This window comes from Hyperolius riggenbachi, chromosome 11, assembly GCF_040937935.1.
Source record: "Hyperolius riggenbachi isolate aHypRig1 chromosome 11, aHypRig1.pri, whole genome shotgun sequence".
Classification (NCBI taxonomy): domain Eukaryota; kingdom Metazoa; phylum Chordata; class Amphibia; order Anura; family Hyperoliidae; genus Hyperolius; species Hyperolius riggenbachi.
Genome location: NC_090656.1, coordinates 11062070 through 11081376, shown reverse-complemented (window position 1 = coordinate 11081376; position 19307 = coordinate 11062070). Strand labels below are relative to the sequence as shown.

General features: G+C 47.0%; 1 protein-coding gene across 2 annotated transcripts in view; it reads right to left on the bottom strand.

The window, feature by feature from the left end:
* ST3GAL2 (ST3 beta-galactoside alpha-2,3-sialyltransferase 2) overlaps positions 1-19307 on the bottom strand; it is a 108926-nt gene that overhangs the window by 23487 nt on the left and 66132 nt on the right. The window contains exons 1-3 of one of the 2 annotated variants that reach the window (XM_068261626.1): positions 14818-14893; positions 13986-14665; positions 5963-6156 (exon numbers count right to left, since the gene is read on the bottom strand). In XM_068261626.1, coding sequence (XP_068117727.1) covers positions 5963-6156; positions 13986-14354 — 563 coding nt within the window. In that variant the 5' untranslated portion in view covers positions 14355-14665; positions 14818-14893. Of the gene's footprint in view, positions 1-5962; positions 6157-13985; positions 14666-14817; positions 14894-19307 lie in introns of those variants that run through there. The other variant, XM_068261625.1, reaches the window with a different exon arrangement.

The following is a 19307-nucleotide window of genomic DNA, read 5'->3' as shown; positions in this document are numbered from 1 at the left end:
CTGTGTCACTGCCACCATATTCCAGAGAATCCTCCATACTCTCTGCAGACAATACACTGCTGCGTCACTGCCACCATATTCTAGAGACTCCTCCATACTCTGCAGACAATACACTGCTTTGTCACTACCACCATATTCCAGAGAATCCTCCATACTCTGCAGACAATACACCGCTGCGTCACTGCCACCATATTCCAGAGAGTCTTCCACATTCTGCAGACAATATACTGCTGCATCACTGCCACCATAGTCCAGAGACTCTTCCATACTCTGCAGACAATACACCGCTGCGTCACTGCCGCCATATTTCAGAGAATCCTCCATACTCTCTGCAGACAATTCACTGCTGCGTCACTGCCACCATATTCCAGAGACTCCTCCATACTCTCTGCAGACAATACACTGCTGCGTCACTGCCACCATATTCCAGAGACTCCTCCATACTCTGCAGACAATACACTGCTGCGTCACTGACGCCATATTCCAGAGAACCATCCATACTCTGCAGACAATACACTGCTGTGTCACTGCCACCATATTCCAGAGAGTCCTCCATACTCTCTGCAGACAATACACTTCTCGTCACTGCCGCCATATTCCAGAGAATCCTCCATACTCTGCAGACAATACACTGCTGCGTCACTGCCACCGTATTCCAGAGACTCCTCCATACTCTGCAGACAATACACTGCTGCGTTACTGCCACCATATTCCAGAGAGTCCTCCATACTCTCTGCAGACAATACACTTCTCATCACTGCCGCCATATTCCAGAGAATCCTCCATACTCTGCAGACAATACACTGCTGCGTCACTGCCACCGTATTCCAGAGACTCCTCCATACTACTTACTTATGCCTGGTACATACTATGCAATTTTCCAGGTCAGATGCAAGGGAGATTTCGATTTTGTGCAATACCGATCTCAAAATGGATCCCTTCCTCGATCAGAATTACTAAACATATTTATTATTATTATTATTATTATTATTATTTATTTATAAAGCGCCAACATATTCCGTGGCGCTGTACAATGTAAGAAAACAAACAAGGGATACATAATGATACAGACAATGATATACATCAAATATGAACACTGATACAAGATACAGCACTGCTGATTACAATTTGATTTAACATGATGACTAAAATGTATAAATGTCTAACAGTGTGCAAGCAATTACATTAATAACAGTCCATGACACAAAAGGGTGAGAGCCCTGCCCTTGCGAGCTTACAATCTAAAGGAATGGGGTGGAAACAAGAGGTGGGGATGTATACAGTATATGTACAGGCAGTGCGTAATTAGGTTATTTAGTGGGTGCATGGCCTAAGCTAGAGAATATGCTTGTCGGAAAAGGTGGGTTTTGAGGGAGCGTTTAAAGATTTCAAAGGTGGGAGAGTGGCGGATGTGTTGTGGAAGGGCATTCCAGAGGAGGGGTGAGGCACGTGAGAAGTCTTGTACACGTGAATGTGAGGAGGTAATTGTAGAAGAGGATAGAAGAAGCTCATGTGCAGATCTGAGATTGTGGTTGGGTTGGTATCTGGAGACTAGTGAGGAGATGTACAGGGTAGAGAGATTGCGGAGAGCTTTGTAGGTTAGGGTTAAGAGTTTGAAGCATATTTGGTTGGGGTCATGGAGAGTGTTTAAAGTAAATGTGAAGGCAAATATATAAAATACTTATCTATGGACAGGGATGCACATGCTTGAATGTGCCTGCGGCCATACTTGGACATGCGCAGTACAGAGCTGCCCGTCTTTCGGAGGACATGAGTGCTTTCAGACCCTCCCAAGGGCTCACGGACATGTATTTAATCAATTAGTTGAATACACACAACGAGGGGAAACCGCTGGAACGTGGGGACTGGGAGAGGAGAGGGAACGTGGGGACTGGGAGAGGAGAGGGAACGTGGGGACTGGGAGAGGAGAGGGAACGTGGGGACTGGGAGAGGAGAGGGAACGTGGGGACTGGGAGAGGAGAGGGAACGTGGGGACTGGGAGAGGAGAGGGAACGTGGGGACTGGGAGAGGAGAGGGAACGTGGGGACTGGGAGAGGAGAGGGAACGTGGGGACTGGGAGAGGAGAGGGAACGTGGGGACTGGGAGAGGAGAGGGAACGTGGGGACTGGGAGAGGAGAGGGAACGTGGGGACTGGGAGAGGAGAGGGAACGTGGGGACTGGGAGAGGAGAGGGAACGTGGGAACTGGGAGAGGAGAGGGAACGTGGGGACTGGGAGAGGAGAGGGAACGTGGGGACTGGGAGAGGAGAGGGAACGTGGGGACTGGGAGAGGAGAGGGAACGTGGGGACTGGGAGAGGAGAGGGAAGGGTCTACAGCAGGGGTCAGGAATCTTTATGTCTGAGAGAGCCACATATTTAAAAATGTAATTCCTCGAGAGCCATACAATAGGTTTCCAACTGGGACAGTAGGGCTTGTGTCCCTGTTGCCATGGTGATGTGTATATAGTTGATCCTCTGGGCAGAGGAAGTGTCAGACTTTAGCTTCTCTTGGGTTTCAGCAACATCAGCAGTTTCCCCGAGAGCCAGACAGGAGAAATACCGACTAACAGCTTGCACAATTAGTTAGGTGACTTGGGGGGTTGATTCACTTTGTAGGACAAGATCCCTGCACTTTGGCCCAATAGGCTGCCTGTCAAGTGGCAGGCAGTCTATTGGGCTAATCAAAGTGTGGGAATCTCGTCCTACAAAGTCACTGGACCTGACAGGGTCCAGAGTGGGACAACTGGTGCAGCCGTTAGTTTTGGGGTAGCACGAGTAAGTTAGTAGTGAATGCTACACCAGTAGTGTGCCTACTTTGAAAATTTTACTTGCGCTGCCACACTAAGCTGCGCTGCTTGAGCAATGTAGCTTAGAGAATCAACCCTACTGATTTGTATGTGAGCCAGATGCAGCCATCAAAAGAGCCACATCTGGCTCCCGAGCCATAGGTTCCCTACTCCTGGTCTACAGGATGCAAAGCCTTCCCACTCCGTAGGCAAGCATCTTACTTTTTTATGTTTGCCTTTACATTATTATTATTATTATTATTATTATTTATTGAATTTATAAAGCACCAACATATTACGCAGCGCTGGACAATAGTTTAGGTTACAGACAATATTTAGGGGTGACATACAGCAATACGACAATACAGGAATACAAGAAAACCAGATCACACAGCACAGTATGAGTACAAGGTAATGCTTAGTCAGTCACTGGATGGAGCATGGAAATTAGGCAAGTTAGGTTCACTCAGATGCCTAGCATGGGTTCACAGTAATGGAGGTGCATGATCAGGTAGGACACAAAAGGAGGAGGACCCTGCCCAAAGGCTTACAATCTAGAGGGAGAGGTAAGGACACGAATGGTAGGGGACCAGAGTTCAGCTGTAGGTTTAGAGCACTTGTGAGGGGTAGTAGGCCAGAGTGAAAAGGTGAGTTTTGAGGGCTTTCTTGAAGATGTTGAAGGAGGGGGCTGCCCTAATGGGTGGAGGTAGGGAGTTCCATAGTGTTGGAGCAGCTCTTGAGAAGTCCTGGAGGCGTGCATGGGACTGGGTGATGCGGGGGGCAGTCAGGCGAAGTTCATTGGAAGAGCGGAGTGAGCGGTTCGGTGTGTACCTCTGAGTAAGATCGGAATTGTAAGTTGGACAGGTTTTGTGGACAGATTTGTAGGTCACACACAGTATCTTGAATCTGATTCTGGACTGGATACATTTACTATAAACCAATGCAGAGAGCAAATTAGAGGTCTATGTATGCACTTCACGGGCACTTTGCTTTTAGCAGCGGCAAGCTTGCTGCAATGTATTGCAGGGAGTGCCTATTGTCTATGTGGATTCCCAGTGGGTCGCCTCAACTAGACTAGCTCCCACTTATGTCTGTCCCCAATCTCTGGTAAAACCAGCCGCCAATCAATGGTTAGATCCGTACACTGATTGTAAACGCACAAGCAGTATATTGCTTACTCTAGTCAGAGCAGGACAGGAAGGAAGGAAGATGTATAAGAGGTGAACAGAGATGGTCAATGTGATGCTACCAATATCGGTTTGCGTGCAAATACAATGCAAATCCTATGTGGCTTGGAATTGAGCCAATCGAATGCACTTCCGGGTGATTTTGATTGGCCCAATTCCAAACTGCATTCCATTTTATGACATTTGAATACAAGCTGGGATTATTTGCATGACGCTGACCATCTCTGGCGGTGAGTAGAGGAAGGATGGGGGATATTGCTATTACACAGCGATAACACATTCCAATGCAATCAGCATGAACTGATTTCATATTTCTTGTAGGCTCATGTCCTGAACCTCAGATTAGTGGAACCTATGATGACAGCCAAGCACATAGAGATGCTTGATTTTATCATTATCATGAGGGGTGTAACTGGAAATCACTGGGCCCCCTGCTAAACTTTGGATGACCCCCCTCCCCCCCTCGCTTTCTGCACAGGTGAACTGAGAACCAATGTTAATCAGTTGACTAATGCGCACTTGAATGCGTTTCCCCCTGCAGATAACAGACAGCAGTGAAGCACTGCACACATTTTCTCTATCAATTACATCAGCCTCTGTGATAAACGTGCACGATCTCACACATACAGGGCTGGTGCACACCGGAGCGGTTCTGGAGTGTTTTTTTTAAATGCTTGCAGGGGGGAACCGCTTGGCTAATGAAAGTGAATGGGATGGTGCGCACCAGAGCGGCTCTTTTTTTCCACAAACGCAAACTCCGGGGCTGCAGCATTTTTTAGATTTCTGAGGCGTTTCTGCCTCAATGTTAAAGTTTAGGAAAGTGGAAAACAGCTCTGAAAAAACGCTAGATCAGAGCTGTTTTCCAGGCATTTTTGTTACAGAAGCTGTGCAGTAACAGCTTTTACTGTAATAATATTTGTAATCTGCTACACAAACGCTCCAAAAAATGCTAGGCATGTTTAGAAAAACGCTCTAAACATGCCTAGAATAGCTCTGAAATCTGCTTCAAAAACCTCTAGCATTTGCGTATCTGGGCCACAGGCACACATGGTATGCAGAAAACGCATACAGAAAAAAAAAAAGTGTGCTCCCAGCCTCAGCTTATTACACTTACTCTGTCCATATCTGATGGAGCAGAACTGGCTCTGCAGACTCCTCCAGCATCACTACAGTACACAGCACTTGGGGAGGGGTAGAGAGGCTGGGTGCGGGGCTCTGCAGACTCCTCCAGCATCACCACAGTACATAGCACTTGGGGAGGGGTGGAGAGGCTGGGGCTCTGCAGACTCCTCCAGCATCACTACAGTACACAGCACTTGGGGAGGGGTGGAGAGGCTGGGGGCGGGGCTCTGCAGACTCCTCCAGCATCACTAAAGTACACAGCACTTGGGGAGGGGAGGAGAGGCTGGGGCTCTGCAGACTCCTCCACCATCACTACAGTACACAGCACTTGGGGAGGGGTGGAGAGGCTGGGGGCAGGGCTCTGCAGACTCCTCCAGCATCACTAAAGTACACAGCACTTGGGGAGGAGAGGCTGGGGGTGGCGCTCTGCAGACTCCTCCAGCATCACTACAGTACACAGCACTTGGGGAGGGGTGGAGAGGCTGGGGGCGGGGCTCTGCAGACTCCTCCAGCCTCACTACAGTAAACAGCACTTGGGGAGGGGGTGGAGAGGTTGGGGGCTGGGCGCTGTACACAAGAGCCTGCTGCACACTGAATAGGGACTGTCTACAAATCTTTGTAGGATTCCTTATCAGTGGCAGAGCAGATGCAGTTATCAAAACAATTGTGCTGAGAGCAGAAAGCTTTTTCTCTCCATGCCCTGGAGTTGTCAGTCTCACAGGACAGGGAAAATAAACTTCTCCCCCCACAGAGCCCCCTGCAGCTGCATCCCTTACAGGGGCTATTGTTACGCCCATGATCATTATCTAGCTCAGCTGTGAAGTTGATCTTTTCATCATACAGGGTATGGCTTTGCTGCTCTCTCGTACCTCATGATGAAGTTATGGTTGTCGATGTCCTTTCCATAGCTGGAACTTCGCAGGTTGCCCGAATTCCCGACCACGGCACAGCGGCGACACACCAGTGGATCCTGCTGCTTGTAGGGGTTGTGGCCAGGGATGATCTGGAACAGCTGGGAGAGGATCTCCGCTGCATTCTGAGACCTGAACTGTGGCTGAAGCATCTGTGTGGGGAAGATCAGAGAGTCATTCCATCAACATCGTCTCATCTTCTAGGATATATAACAGAGGCGCCAATGTAGTGGAACCAAGCGCCTCTGTCACAGAGGCGCTTGGTTCTTCTACTGACCCTATATGGTATTACACAGTTATTGCCTGATGAAACGGGATTAAACCTGCGAAACACGTGGCACCTTTGGAGTATTGAGAATAAATTGCGGTTTACTGTAAACCAACAATTTTTGGTGTCTTCTTGGAGGAGGTAAGTCCACCACTACCTCCTCTTTTTAAACGTTTTTATACTACGTTGGCACCTGTTATACATCCTAGTATATTGTCTAGTCCACCCTTGGTGGAGGGTTGTTGCCTCATCTTTCCGATCTAAAGAGAGCGACTTCTTAACCTGAGTGGGGTCAGGTCTAATCTCCCCAAATGCAAATATAGTGGTTGCCTTTGTGGTAACCCTAGTTTGTGGGTATTACTTCTTCGTGATTACCTATAATCTGGTATCAGGACTTACTACACTATATTGGGCTCTCGGTGTCCTTTTCTTTGTTTTACCGTTTATCGTCTCATCTTCAATCTAGGAGGTCAATCGGTTTTTCCAGAGATACACAAGGAACATTGCAGAGAATCTGGTTGTGTTGGAGCAGGAGGAACCATTCATCTCCCAGATACTTTATACTGTGCAGACTGCGTTGGTCTGATGATAAAGTCACTCACATTCAGAGACCAGGCTTGAAGGTCCATCTGATGGTTGCATCTCTAGAGATACAAGCTGGTCCTTCAAACTAGTTTTAAACACCAAAATGAACCTCAAATTACAATTTGACAAAGGAATCTTTTAAAGGAGGGGTATACTAAAGATATAACTGGTGGTTGGGCTTGAGGATCATGCAACGCTATCATTTACTTCATCTGAGTTATGACCAGCAGATTTTAATTTTCTCCAGGGAAGCTGCTACATTTGGTACTGTGTGTACATGTGGGTCAGAAGTTATTTGTGAAGTACTGTATATAACTATGGATGAACTGAACTCCAACGACCAGAAGAGCATGTTGTCGCTGCTTCGATGGTCCACTTGTGGTCTGGCTGAAGCAGGAGGCAGATGCGTTTCCACCGTAGACTACAGTGTATGGGAAATACATCTGTTCTCAGAGGGAAAAAAAAATAAATTGCAGAGCTCACAAGAGTGCATTTTGCTTACCGCAATGGATCCAACGGATCAGTTGCAGACTCACAAGTGTGAACTGATCAGACATATAAAATACGTCAGATCAGTCAGTTTTTCAATGCGGCTAAACAGATATAAAAATGCCCGTTTTCTGTTGTAGTGGGAACCGAGCCTAAGGTAAAACTGAATTTCACCCCTTGTGATTTTTCCCACCAAACTTTTACATTTGGCAGGTAAATATATTGGGAAAACACAATATAACCTCATTGACTGTATACAGTACTGCTTAAAGGGAAGGTCCGAGGAGGATAAAAAGAAAAGATCCACTTACCTGGCTCCAGCCCATGGCAGCCGTCCTGTGCCGTCGCCGCAGCTCCGGTGGCTCCCGGTCCCCTCCGGTGAAGAAACCTCGCCAGGTCGGCTTCTCATGCGCTTCAGGATGCGGCTCACTGAGTCGCACTGACGTCAATCGGATTGTAATGCGCAGGCGCAGAGCTACTCCGTCTGTGCAGTGCAGTCCGGATGATGTCAGCGCGACTACGTGAGACGCGTTCTGGAAAGCCAGCAGGCCTTTGATACCGGAGGGGACACCAGGCCAGCTGCAGGGAGCGGAGCTGCGGTGAGGGCGCCGAACGGCTGCCAGGGGCTGGAGGAAGACTCAGGTAAGTGGATTTTTTTAAATTTTAATCCTCCTCGGATGTGTCCTTTAATATGTTGCTGCTTTGCAAATAAACATTAGTAATGAAAATATTTAAGTATTTATATAGCGGCGACATATTACGCAGCGCTGTACAGAGTACTTAGTCTTGTCACTGACTGTCCCTCAGAAAGGCTCACACAATCTAGTCTCTACCATAGTTATATGTCTATGTATAAATGTATATGTATAAAATTTCTATGTATAAAATATTAAAATATATTTGGCTCGCCGTCATGTTGAGAAGCAGAAAACTACTTCCACGATTCTACAACGCACCCTTGTCACCGCCTCTTGTTGCTGCGTTCCACGTTGCATTCCATATCCCTCAAATACCATACTTCCTCCTTCTGGCTTTTAAAGGAGGAAGTATCAAAAGTATCATAGTGATGGAAAGTGACATGGAGCGCAGCAAACAGAGGCGGGGAAAAAGGGTGACTTAACCCCTCCACACACACACACACTCCCCCCCCCCCCCAATCCACAAGTGCAAAGCCTCCGTTACATTCAGAATATGAATGACAGAGCTCATCCCCACCTTGGACCCCTTTCTAGGGCAGGTGGTGATTGAGACAGAAGGAGTGCGCTGCCAGACAGGTGAATGTACGCTCCACTGTCAACTCTCTGCACAGGCCCCAGTAGCGCGCATTTTGGATGTCGGGAGGCCAGTGGGGGTTGCCTAACCATTTAGCAGTACGATCCAGAAAGAGGCCCATACAGGTGCCAGATTGAAGTCGGCAGATAACGACCACCTCTGCCGATAATCTGACCCATATACAGCAGCCCCCGACTGCCGCCCAGCCAGTGATCCACCATGCCTATCGATTTGGCTGAGTGATGGCCTCCGTTAGCCCCGCCTGGCACATTATAACATCTGTGCTGCTCCATCAGACCTCCACCCCCCCCCCTCCCCTGCATTTCAACAGAAAGCATCGTTAGCCTACAGGCTAAGGCCTTGTTCACTTCTAAGTGCAGATGACCGTGTGATCAGGACACAGCGCCCGTGATCACACGCCAGCGCTGCGGATCCCATTCGTCTGAGCTGCACTTTGCCAAAAATGTGTGCAGCAGTGCAATAGCGCATTACAGTGCATGTAGTCTGAACATCAGACAGTGCAGTCTATGCTGTTCTAATTTCCTCCGTGTCGCACACCATACACGTTGCTAAAATGTGCACGGCAATGTGTATAGTGTGAACGCAGCCTAACTACGCATCTATACAGCCCCGTCCCACCAATGTCACTTGAGCGATCCAATCACAAATCCTGTCAGGCAATATATATCTAGTGTGTGTACGGACCCTTACTGGGTTCAGCTCAGCTGCTCAGCTCACCTAGCAACATTAACCTCCCTGGCGGTGTGATTCCTTTCTGATTTTAGGGTGTAGAATTTTTTCATGTGCTTATAGACCCTAAAAGCATGAAAAAAAAAATCATACCAGGAGAGAGTCTGCAGCAGCCCCAGCACTTACTCACCTCCCTGGGCTCCAGTTCTGCAGTTCTTCCTACATCCTCCGGGCAGCGCTGTAACCCTATAATGAGATTGCCGGCTGTCATCATGACAACAGATGGCGATCTCACCAGGGGGAAGCAGAGCCTCGGAGGAGAGGAAGAAGAATGGTGGCTGACTTTGGGATCCCCCTGGAGGTGAGTTGAAACCGCTGGCCCTCTCGGCGGCTACCACCAGTGTAGGTCGGGGTACCGCTTTGAGCTGCGGTTTTCCGCCCCGACTGTAGCTCGGGGTTACCACCAAGGAGGTTAATAAAAATGAATTTTTAGCTGTAGAAGTCTTGTTTAAAACACAAGAAAGATAACATTTGGGAGCTGTACTTACTGAGCTAATGGATGATCTTTTTAGATCTGTGACAGGCATTACATTATGTAATATAGTTTGTGATTTCAATACAGTTTATCTAGAGTTAATTCTAAGTGGCTAAGGCCCCGTTCACACTTGCGGTTTTGTCAAAACCGCACCGGATGTCCGGACCGCACCGTATCCGGACCGGACCTGATCCGTACGGTTCCTATCCGGATCCGGTCCGGATCCGGTCCGTTTGCATCCGGTTTCCGTGCGGTGTGAACACGGTTGCGGTCCGGATCCGGTTTCTTAAGGAGATAACAACCTGTAAATACCTGGGGTCTGGGAGGTCAGCAGAAGGGTCTGGGGTCATTGTTGGAGACAGGTGGACGTGTGGAGACCATCCGTGGATACAGAGACTGCAGTTGGGACCATGGATCCAGGCATTTTTCGTATACCTGGGAATTCTCTGTTGTTCGCCTCCTCGTTATCAGACTTATATCAGACATGTTGCTGCCTAGAGCTCCAGCATGAAATCGCTGCTGCCCCACTCTGTGAACTCCATGTGGTCCCCATCCAAAATGCATAGGAAGTGGGGTAGAACGTCCGGTTTTTGTAGCCAGTGTGTTGTGCGCTCTCCGGTTCTCATTACTTTGTATTGGTCGGATGGTGCAGTCCGGCTCCGCCCCGGATACGGCTGCCGGAGGAGCCGGACCAAAAAATAGCGCATGTTGGAACGGACGCCGGAGTCCGGATCCGGTCCGGCTCCGGTCCGGCAGAACGGACGCATGTGAACGGACGCATAGGCTTTCATTGCTATTGCCGTGCGTCCGTTCCGTCCGTTCTGCAAGCGGTCCGGCTCCGGCACGGCGATTCCGGACGGCCACCGCTAATGTGAACCGGGCCTAAAGGGTTGTGTATGTGAACCAGGAAACCGGCAAATGCATCCCAACTGTGGAACGCACAACTGCAGTAAGAACTCAGTGTATTCATACATTGCAAATTTGTATCTATAGCAGTTTCTGTACACTGGCCACACAGGCCACCTGATGCACCACCAGTGGGAATAGCTAATGAGAGGCTAATCATTTCATGTTCAAGTGTACCTTAGGTGACATGATGAGATAGGCATGTGTATGTACAGTGCCAATCTGACATATAACCAGGCTGTATTCCTTTCCTTCTTTTTCTGCCTGGAAGCGTTAACCTTCAGGTATGAAAGTGACAGTTTAGCTCCAGTTGGGATTTAGGGGGGGACTATAACAACACTCACTGACAAGGTATTACAACCATAAAAAACACTTTCCTGGAATAGAAAAGCTTCTGAGCGCAGGGGATAGATAAAAGGTCAATAGTTCATAGATTTTAGCTCTGGGACACTTGAAAGACTGTCATTGAGCAAAGACAAAACATTAAATCTACTTTTTAAGTTTTTAAAACATAAAATAAACTGTGGGATAGATAAAACATGGTTGTTTTTTAGGAGGAGCAAGATACAATTATCTATCTCATCAGTTTATTTTCACCTCAGGTCCCCTTTATATCAAATTGTTTGCCAATTTTATACAAATATATGCCGCTTGGAAATGCACACATTTTTGAGAAGTGGAGGTAGCCATACAGTACATCTAGCGATGTTTGGGCAGATTTGACAAAGAGACAAATTTATCTCTAATCAAATCTGATTAGAGATAAATTTGTTCTTTGTTGATTCTGCCCATACACTACAGGCCGATACCCGTCCGATTTCAGCATGACATCTTAAAGAGACTCTGTAACAAAATGTTCAGCCTTATTTCTTCTATCCTATAAGTTCCTATACCTGTTCTAATGTGGTCTGTCTTACTGCAGCCTTTCCTAGTTGCACAGTGGCTGTATTATCTCTGTTATATGATCTAATCTTCTTTAATCTGGCGGCTTTGTCGGGCTCAGGCACTCAGGCAGGAATGTGCTGCTCTGCTTGTTATAGTATAGAAGCTATACACACCCTCTCCATGCCCCCTGCAGGCTCTGTGTGAGTCACAGACTGAGCTACTCTCAGTCTATCACTTGCTATGTCTTTTGTTTGTAAACACTGCCTAAAACTGGCAATTACAAGCCAGGATCACAGCAGGGAGTGGCAGAAACAGCACAGAGGGGCCCAGGAGAACATAATGAATAGAATGGTATGCTTTTTATTGTAAGAATAGTACAGATTCTCTTTAACCATTTAACGGCAATGTATCGTATTAAAACGTCATGCTTTTGCCTGTTAATGGCAACATGACGTTTTAATACGTCGCGCGTTCCCGCCGCCGCTCCGCACGTGTGCGCGCCGCTACCGCCGCCATTACCTTTGGGATCCCGAGCTGAGTGATTGGGGAAGAGGACCGAACGGTCCTCTACCCAATCGCACTGCCTGGAGTGAATGGACGCGACCGCAAACAGCGGCCGCGTCCATTCACAAAAACAGGAACTGTTACAGTTTAATAAAGTGTGAAAAAAAAAAAAGTGATCACTTCCTATACGGGAGAGTGTTCACTAGCGCCATCTTGTGGCCAAAAAGTATATTACACATACATATACAAGTACACACACACTATTAATAAAATTAATAAAATTACACTTCCAACCCTCCCCCCCCCCCCCAAAAAAAACCCACTTGTAAATAAAAATCAGCTTAAAATAAATAAATAAATAGTTGCCTTAGGGACTCAGCTTTTTTTAATCTATATTTTATGGGGGGAAATTAATTTTAATTTATTATATAGGGGCTTGTAATTAAGGCCAGAACAAAAAAAACAAAACAGAAAAATAACACCTATATTTCAAAATAATATATTGTCGCCATACATTGTGATAGGGACATAATTTAAACGGTTTAATAATTGGGACAACTGGGTAAATAAAATGTGTTTGTTTTAACCACACGAGAATGTTTAATTTTAAAACTATAATGGCTGAAAACGAAGAAATAATTATTTTTTTTCATTTTTTCGTTTTTTTCCCATTAAAACGCATTTAGGATAAAAAAATTCTTAGCAAAATGTACTACCCACAGAAAGCCTAATTGGTGGCGAAAAAAACGAGGTATAGATCATTTTCTTGTGATAAGTAGTAATAAAGTTATTAGGGAATAAAAGGGAGGAGCACCGGCAAGTGAAAATTGCTCTGGTCCGTTAGAGTAAAAACCCTTGGGGGTGAACTGGTTAAAGTGCAACTGTCAGGCTTAAAATCAAAAATCAATTATTTAGTTTTATCTGGTGAACAAGTAATACGGACACTAACCAGGCAATCCAAAAGTTAAAATCTCTATTACTTTTCTTGTTTATAAATGATCATTCCCCAGTTTACCTGACCCTTATTTGGTACGTTGCCGCACAAAGGAAGTTGCAGGGCATGCTGGGTTGTCTTTTTTTTTGCTTCTTTATTTCCTCCTCAGACTTCACTAATGTACAGAAGCAAAAAAATTACAACCCAGCATGCCCTGCAACTTCCCTTTTGTGTACCAAATATTGTGTGTAACAAATAAGAGTCAGGTAAGGGAATCGGCTGTGTCTGCACCGCCGCTGCCCCCCAATGTATAATGTGCCCGGTGTGAGCATTTTTACGTTACCTGTCCTGTAGCAGCCTCCGCGCGGTGTCTGTAATCCTCCGGGCGACTATCCGTAGACGTCACTGGTGCCTAGCATCTGACGTCAGACACTATGCGCCAGGAGCGTCTACGGATAGCCACCCAGAGGTTACTGACACCGTGCTGAGGCTGCTACAGGACAGGTAACTTAAAAATGCACACACCGGGCACATTTATACATTGCGGTGGTAGCGGTGGGGGTTTCGTCGTCTCAACGCTTGTTCCGGAAATCGCCGCTGTACCGCCGCACACCCGGCCAACCAACTTCGGCCCGACATCTTGTGGCATGCGCGATCGACCATGTGACCCAATTTCCGTCCCGAAATTGGTCGCTTTGTCGGTCGAGCATGCTCTTGGCAGCACCAATTTCATTCAATTTTAATAATCGAATTGGATGGCTGATCAGCCGCCAAGTCACCCAATGTATGGCCAATTTAGAATAACATTTTTTAACAGCCTTTCATTGACCATCTTTAACCATTCATGCTCCTCAGTCCACTTTCAATGCCAAATGGAGCAAGACACACAAGTAAGGCTGGGTCTACTACTCACCATCCACCATCGCTGGACGTCAGTGGGCAGCTCACGATTTTCCAGTGTCCAGACAGGGGAGATGGCGGCATCGTAGTGGCTGTCAAACCAGGCGGAAGCCCCGGGCTGCCTCAGACACTGGTGGCAAGCGCAGTCCTTCACCAGACGAGTAGTCAGAGGGTGATGCTTCACCCCCGGGTAGCCGGGCACGAGCCGCACGGGATGTCCCTCTGCCGACGCCCACCCCGTTAGCTCCGAATACACGGGTGTTTCAGTGCCGTTGTGGGAGAAGGTAAACAGGAGGGACATGATGAAAAGGAGCGCCGTCGTGCTCAGAATCCATATCCTCAACGAGCACCTCATCCTGATGCCCACCTTGAAGCGCTCCATAAACGTGGACCCCAGCGGCGAGTCTCTCTTCTCCACAGCATGGGCCTCCACCCTTACACCGCTAGGTTTCCCGCCTTGCCTCTGGCAGATCCAGGCTAGTGGTCATAAGACGAGCGTTGCCTCCCGCTAGTGGTGCCAGGATGTGCCGGCTACCGAAGGCAGCCGATGTCATTAATCTCGACGTGTGGTCGTTCCGGCGCACGTGGCCTCTTCTCATGTGTCTTCGACGGACCGGAACCCTCGGCCCCTGCGCGTTATATATGGGTCAGCAAGCCGTCACCGCTTCATCTTACAGCTCAAACTGACATCACCTGAAACGAGAAGCAGGAACCGGTCAGAAGGTGACACTTACTGTAATTAAAACCTCATCAGCGGTAATGTATCCTCCTCAGGCAGGGTTTCACAAAAGGCACATCTTGCTCTGCAGGTCGCAAGTGAAAAATAACGATAAAGGGAGTCTTACGGGATGCTGGTCACTGCAGAGCTGCAAAGGACAGAGAGAAAGAGACAAGCTTAGGACAAGCTCAGCCAAAGCTCCTGTGGAGGGAGAGAGAGCTATTGAATTCCTGGCTCTCTGATAAGGAGGTCACATGACATCTAATCCGCCCCCATAACGCATGCCGTACAATAATACTGTCAAGCTGATCTGCCAGCGCCTCATGTGCCCCAAACATCTGCCCAGTAAAGGAAACAGCGAAAGCTCAACACAATAGCCATGCAGCAGCTTCGGCTACTAGTGCACGGGTATATAAACCAAGCCACATGAAATAGCTGTATTTGTACCTAACAGACTGCTAGTATTTACAGTGCACATAAAGGGAGTGGAGAATAAAGAGGCATTCCTGTACAGAGCCATACGTAGCGGAAGCTCTCACACTGTCACTATGCAGAACTGTGACGGTTCATGAGGAATATCCCCGACGCAGCACAGGACAAAGACAGACAGCGATGCACTGCAGATCAGGATCGCTCTCCAGCTTGTCCCGTCACATCAATATTCAATAGGAGTCCACGGCCATTTCCTAGAGGTAAAGCAGAGCTGCCCATTGCCCACACAGGGGATGCAGGTTCCTTTGTTGCAGCAGCTGCGTCTTCCCAGCCTGGAAACGCTTGCAGCAGAGGGACTCGTCAGGGACAGTCGTATGGAAAAACCTGCTCTCACAGCCCATTCACACTGGCACACGCAATTTTGCGCCAGCGATTTTTACGCGATTAACGCATAAAAAAATCACTGTATTCTTTCGCAATTTTTGAGCGGTTGCAGTGTTTTTTTTTTTTTTTTTTTTAGCATTGTCATCGCAATCACTCTAAAATCGCAGAAAAATACTGCATGTAGCGCGTTTTTGCAAACACCGCAAATCGTTGGTGATCGCGGCAGTGAGATCACTGCAATATAGTTAAAATTGTGCTAGCGCTTTAAAAAGCGATTATGGCGGTAATCGCCCGCTAATTGCCCCAGTGTGAATGGGAAGAGCTGTTTCTTACCGAGAGCGATTGGCATCACAAAAGCGCTGCATGCAGCATTAGTGGAGCCATGGCTTCAGGCTTCTTGTAGGGCTGGTTCACACAGGGCGCTTTGGTAGCGTTATGCTAAACGCTGGCGATCCGTAAAACGCTGTTAAATGTACAGGAAAGTGATTTAAGAGTGATTGCGTTTTGTGATTCTTTAACACTGAAATGCAATCGCTCCAAAAACGCTGCATGCACCATCAGCAAATCGCTAATTACTGGTGAACGCTACAGTGTCAACTCTACCATTGACTTCCATTTGCAGCAGCACTTTGGTGTTCGCCAGCGTTCAGCAAAGCGCTGCCAAAGCGCTCAGTGTGAACAAACCTTTTCACTGCAATTACAATTTCCGATTTTCACTGGATGTTAGCAAAACAAGAAGGGAAATACAGAAAAAATGCAGCATGCAGATTTTTTTTTTTAATGGCATAAAAATCGTAATCGCATGCAGTGTAAAAGCGCCCTCAAAATCATTTTAAATTTACATTTCACATTTTTGATGTGAAACAGCCGAGGTCCACTAGAGCGACTTCAGCTGTGCTTTGGGAGCGCCAACGATCCAAAAAGAGCTATGCTGATAGAAGTGCATGCAGTTGAACACCAGGAGCAATTGCTATTTTGCCAAATTGCAATCCGGGTCCTGCAGCATTTTTGGAGCGATTGTTCCCCAATACAAAAGATTTTCAAAAGAGATTTTGCAGCGACTCTCCAACTTTTATTTGGAGATAAAGAAGTGCCCATGACCTCTTGTGCTAGGGGGCGGGGCTATGCACAGGAAATTGACCTCAGGAGACTCAGGAAGTAGTTTAAAGGAAATATCCGAGCAGCAAAAAAAAAATGAGATCTACTTACCTGGGGCTTCCTCCAGCCCTTGGCAGCCTATTTGTCCCTCGCTGCAGCTCTGGGGTCCCTGGATCCCCTCCGTTTCAGAAGCCGACCTCACCAGGCCAGCCTCTGCTGCGACTGCGTGATCGCTGCTGTCAATCATGCTCGCGTCTGGAGTGTTCTGTGCAGGCGCAGTAGAGGCAGACCTGGCGAGGTCGGCATCTGCAACGTAGGGAACCCCATGACACCAGAGCTACGACGAGGGACAGATCAGCTGCCAGGGGTTGGAGGAAGCCCAGGTAAGTAGATATTTGTGTTTTGCCCGCTCGGACGCCTCCTTTAAACTTTATTTACACAGGATGAAAAAAAAAAAAAAAAACCTTCGCAAATCCGAAGCTCTGTACAATCACCAGCAGTAGATGTGTACAGCGATTGATGCAGAGTGCTTTACAATCATGCCAGAAATTGCTGTAGCAAATGCATAAACTGAGTGATTGCTGATTTATTGTGGGTCCCTTCCCTTAAAGAATTAGCGTACTACTGCTAGTGTTCATGATGGGGCACTGATCAATAATGCAATAGAACAACATGGATTATCCACTTATAAAGCAGCAGAGACGGCCATACTATCCCAGGAAAAAAAAACCACATATACACATTTTCCATCTTTACTACCTCTGACTGGAGCCAATCCTGATGCAATTTCCACCCTCACTCTTTTTTCTCTCCTAGAAACTGCACTGTCATATCTAGCTAGCTTTGTAAACTCATGTGAGCACAGTATAGATCGTATTTCAGTAGCTTCTGCAGACGGGTGAGCTGTATTTGCCTTCTCAGCCTCGTATCACACTGAACTGCCCTCAGCCAATCAGTGAGGAGCTTTAGATTTCCTGACAATGTAATTTACATACCAATCATTTCTAATAAAAAGGGATGTATCCTATTCTACACACTGCAAATCTGTATCCTGTGACTTTTTTTCTTCTCTTTAAAGAGGAGCTGTTAGGTATAAGGTCTCAGAGAAAAAAAACACATATCAGTAGCTAAATACTGGCTGTACTTACATTACATATGCATTTCACTGTCCACGTTTGGATTTCACAGAATTTGTATATAGTATATGCAGAGATTGATGCTCCTGACAGCTCATGGCAGGTTCCATGTTTGTCTGTCTTCTATGAAGCCAATTGTGTCGTCATGTCCTGCCTGCTTCCTGATCACAGAAAAGCTCGTACTGAATAACACAGTGTGCAGTGAATATTAATTAGCCATGTGGCTAGGAACAATAGCGGACTCCTGCAGTGTACTCTCCCGGAAATTTATTAGTGCTGTGCTGGACTGAGTTACAAGCTGCTGAAACTGCTGAAACTTGATCCTGTAACTTCTCATTAGCAGCCGAGGGGAGGGCCCCAGAATGCTTTGCAGTATGGTATGCGGCTTGCGTTCTCTTAAGAGCTTGGGTCTAACAGATTTGCTGATAAGCACACATCAAATGTAAGTGAGATTTTTAACTACAGTATTGCCTTTTTGGCTTCCTTCTAAACTGTTTAACACAGGAGAATAGAGGTTTAAATTAGCTTGACAGTTACTCTTTAAAAAGAGAGTCTGAAGCCATATAAATTACCTCTTTTTTTATTGCCCCGTTACTTTAGGCATTGAGATCCAAGCTGCTTTGCCACATCCCATGGCAGAACGAGGTATTCATCCCCCCCCCAAAATCCCGAGGCAAAATTCCACAACTTTTCAGGGCGTAGATTTTGCTGCCTGGGGAGGCAGAGCTTTGCGCAGTAGCGCTGCCTCCACTCACATCAATCTCTGCCTCTCCCCGCCCCTCAGTGAAAGAAGACAGAGAGGGGCAGGGAGAGGCGGAGATTGACTGGAGAGGAGGCAGAGCTACTGTGCAAAGCTCTGCCTCTTCCAGGAAGCAGAATTTTGTCCCTGGGATTTCGGGGAGATAAATACCTTGTTCTGCTGCGGGATGCAGCCAATCAGCTTTGATCTTAATGCTTAAAGGGGAACTGAAGAGAGAGGTATATGGAGGCTGTCATGTTTATTTCCTTTTAATCAATACCAGTTGCCTGGCAGCCCTGCTGGTCTATTTCTCTGCAGTAGTATCTGATTAAAACCAGAAACAAGCATGCAGCTAGTCTTGTCAGATCTGACTTCTAAGTCTGAACCACTGAAACCCCTGATCTGCTGCATGCTTGTTCAGGGGCTATGGCTAATAGTATTAGAGGCAGAGGATCAGCAGGGCTGCCAGGCAACTGGTATTGCTTAAAAGGAAATAAACATGACAGCCTCCATATACCTCTCTCTTCAGTTCCCCTTTAAGATAACTGGGCAATAAAGAGGTAAATTAAATGGCTTCAGACTCTCTTTAAAGCATTGCTATAACCTATAGTATTAGTTTAATGTACACTAGAGGCTCAATGTGTAATGAGCCTATTTCTGGTTAGATCTGGGTCAGCTATTTCAGGAACCGCCACCTTTAGCTTCAAACTGCTCAATGTCGCTCAAAGTAGGACAAAACAGCATACATTTGCATCAACTTGGAAGAATTTGCATCTAAGGGCTCTTTCATTCAGGAAGCTGAAGGTGGTGAACTCACTGCCGGTCAGC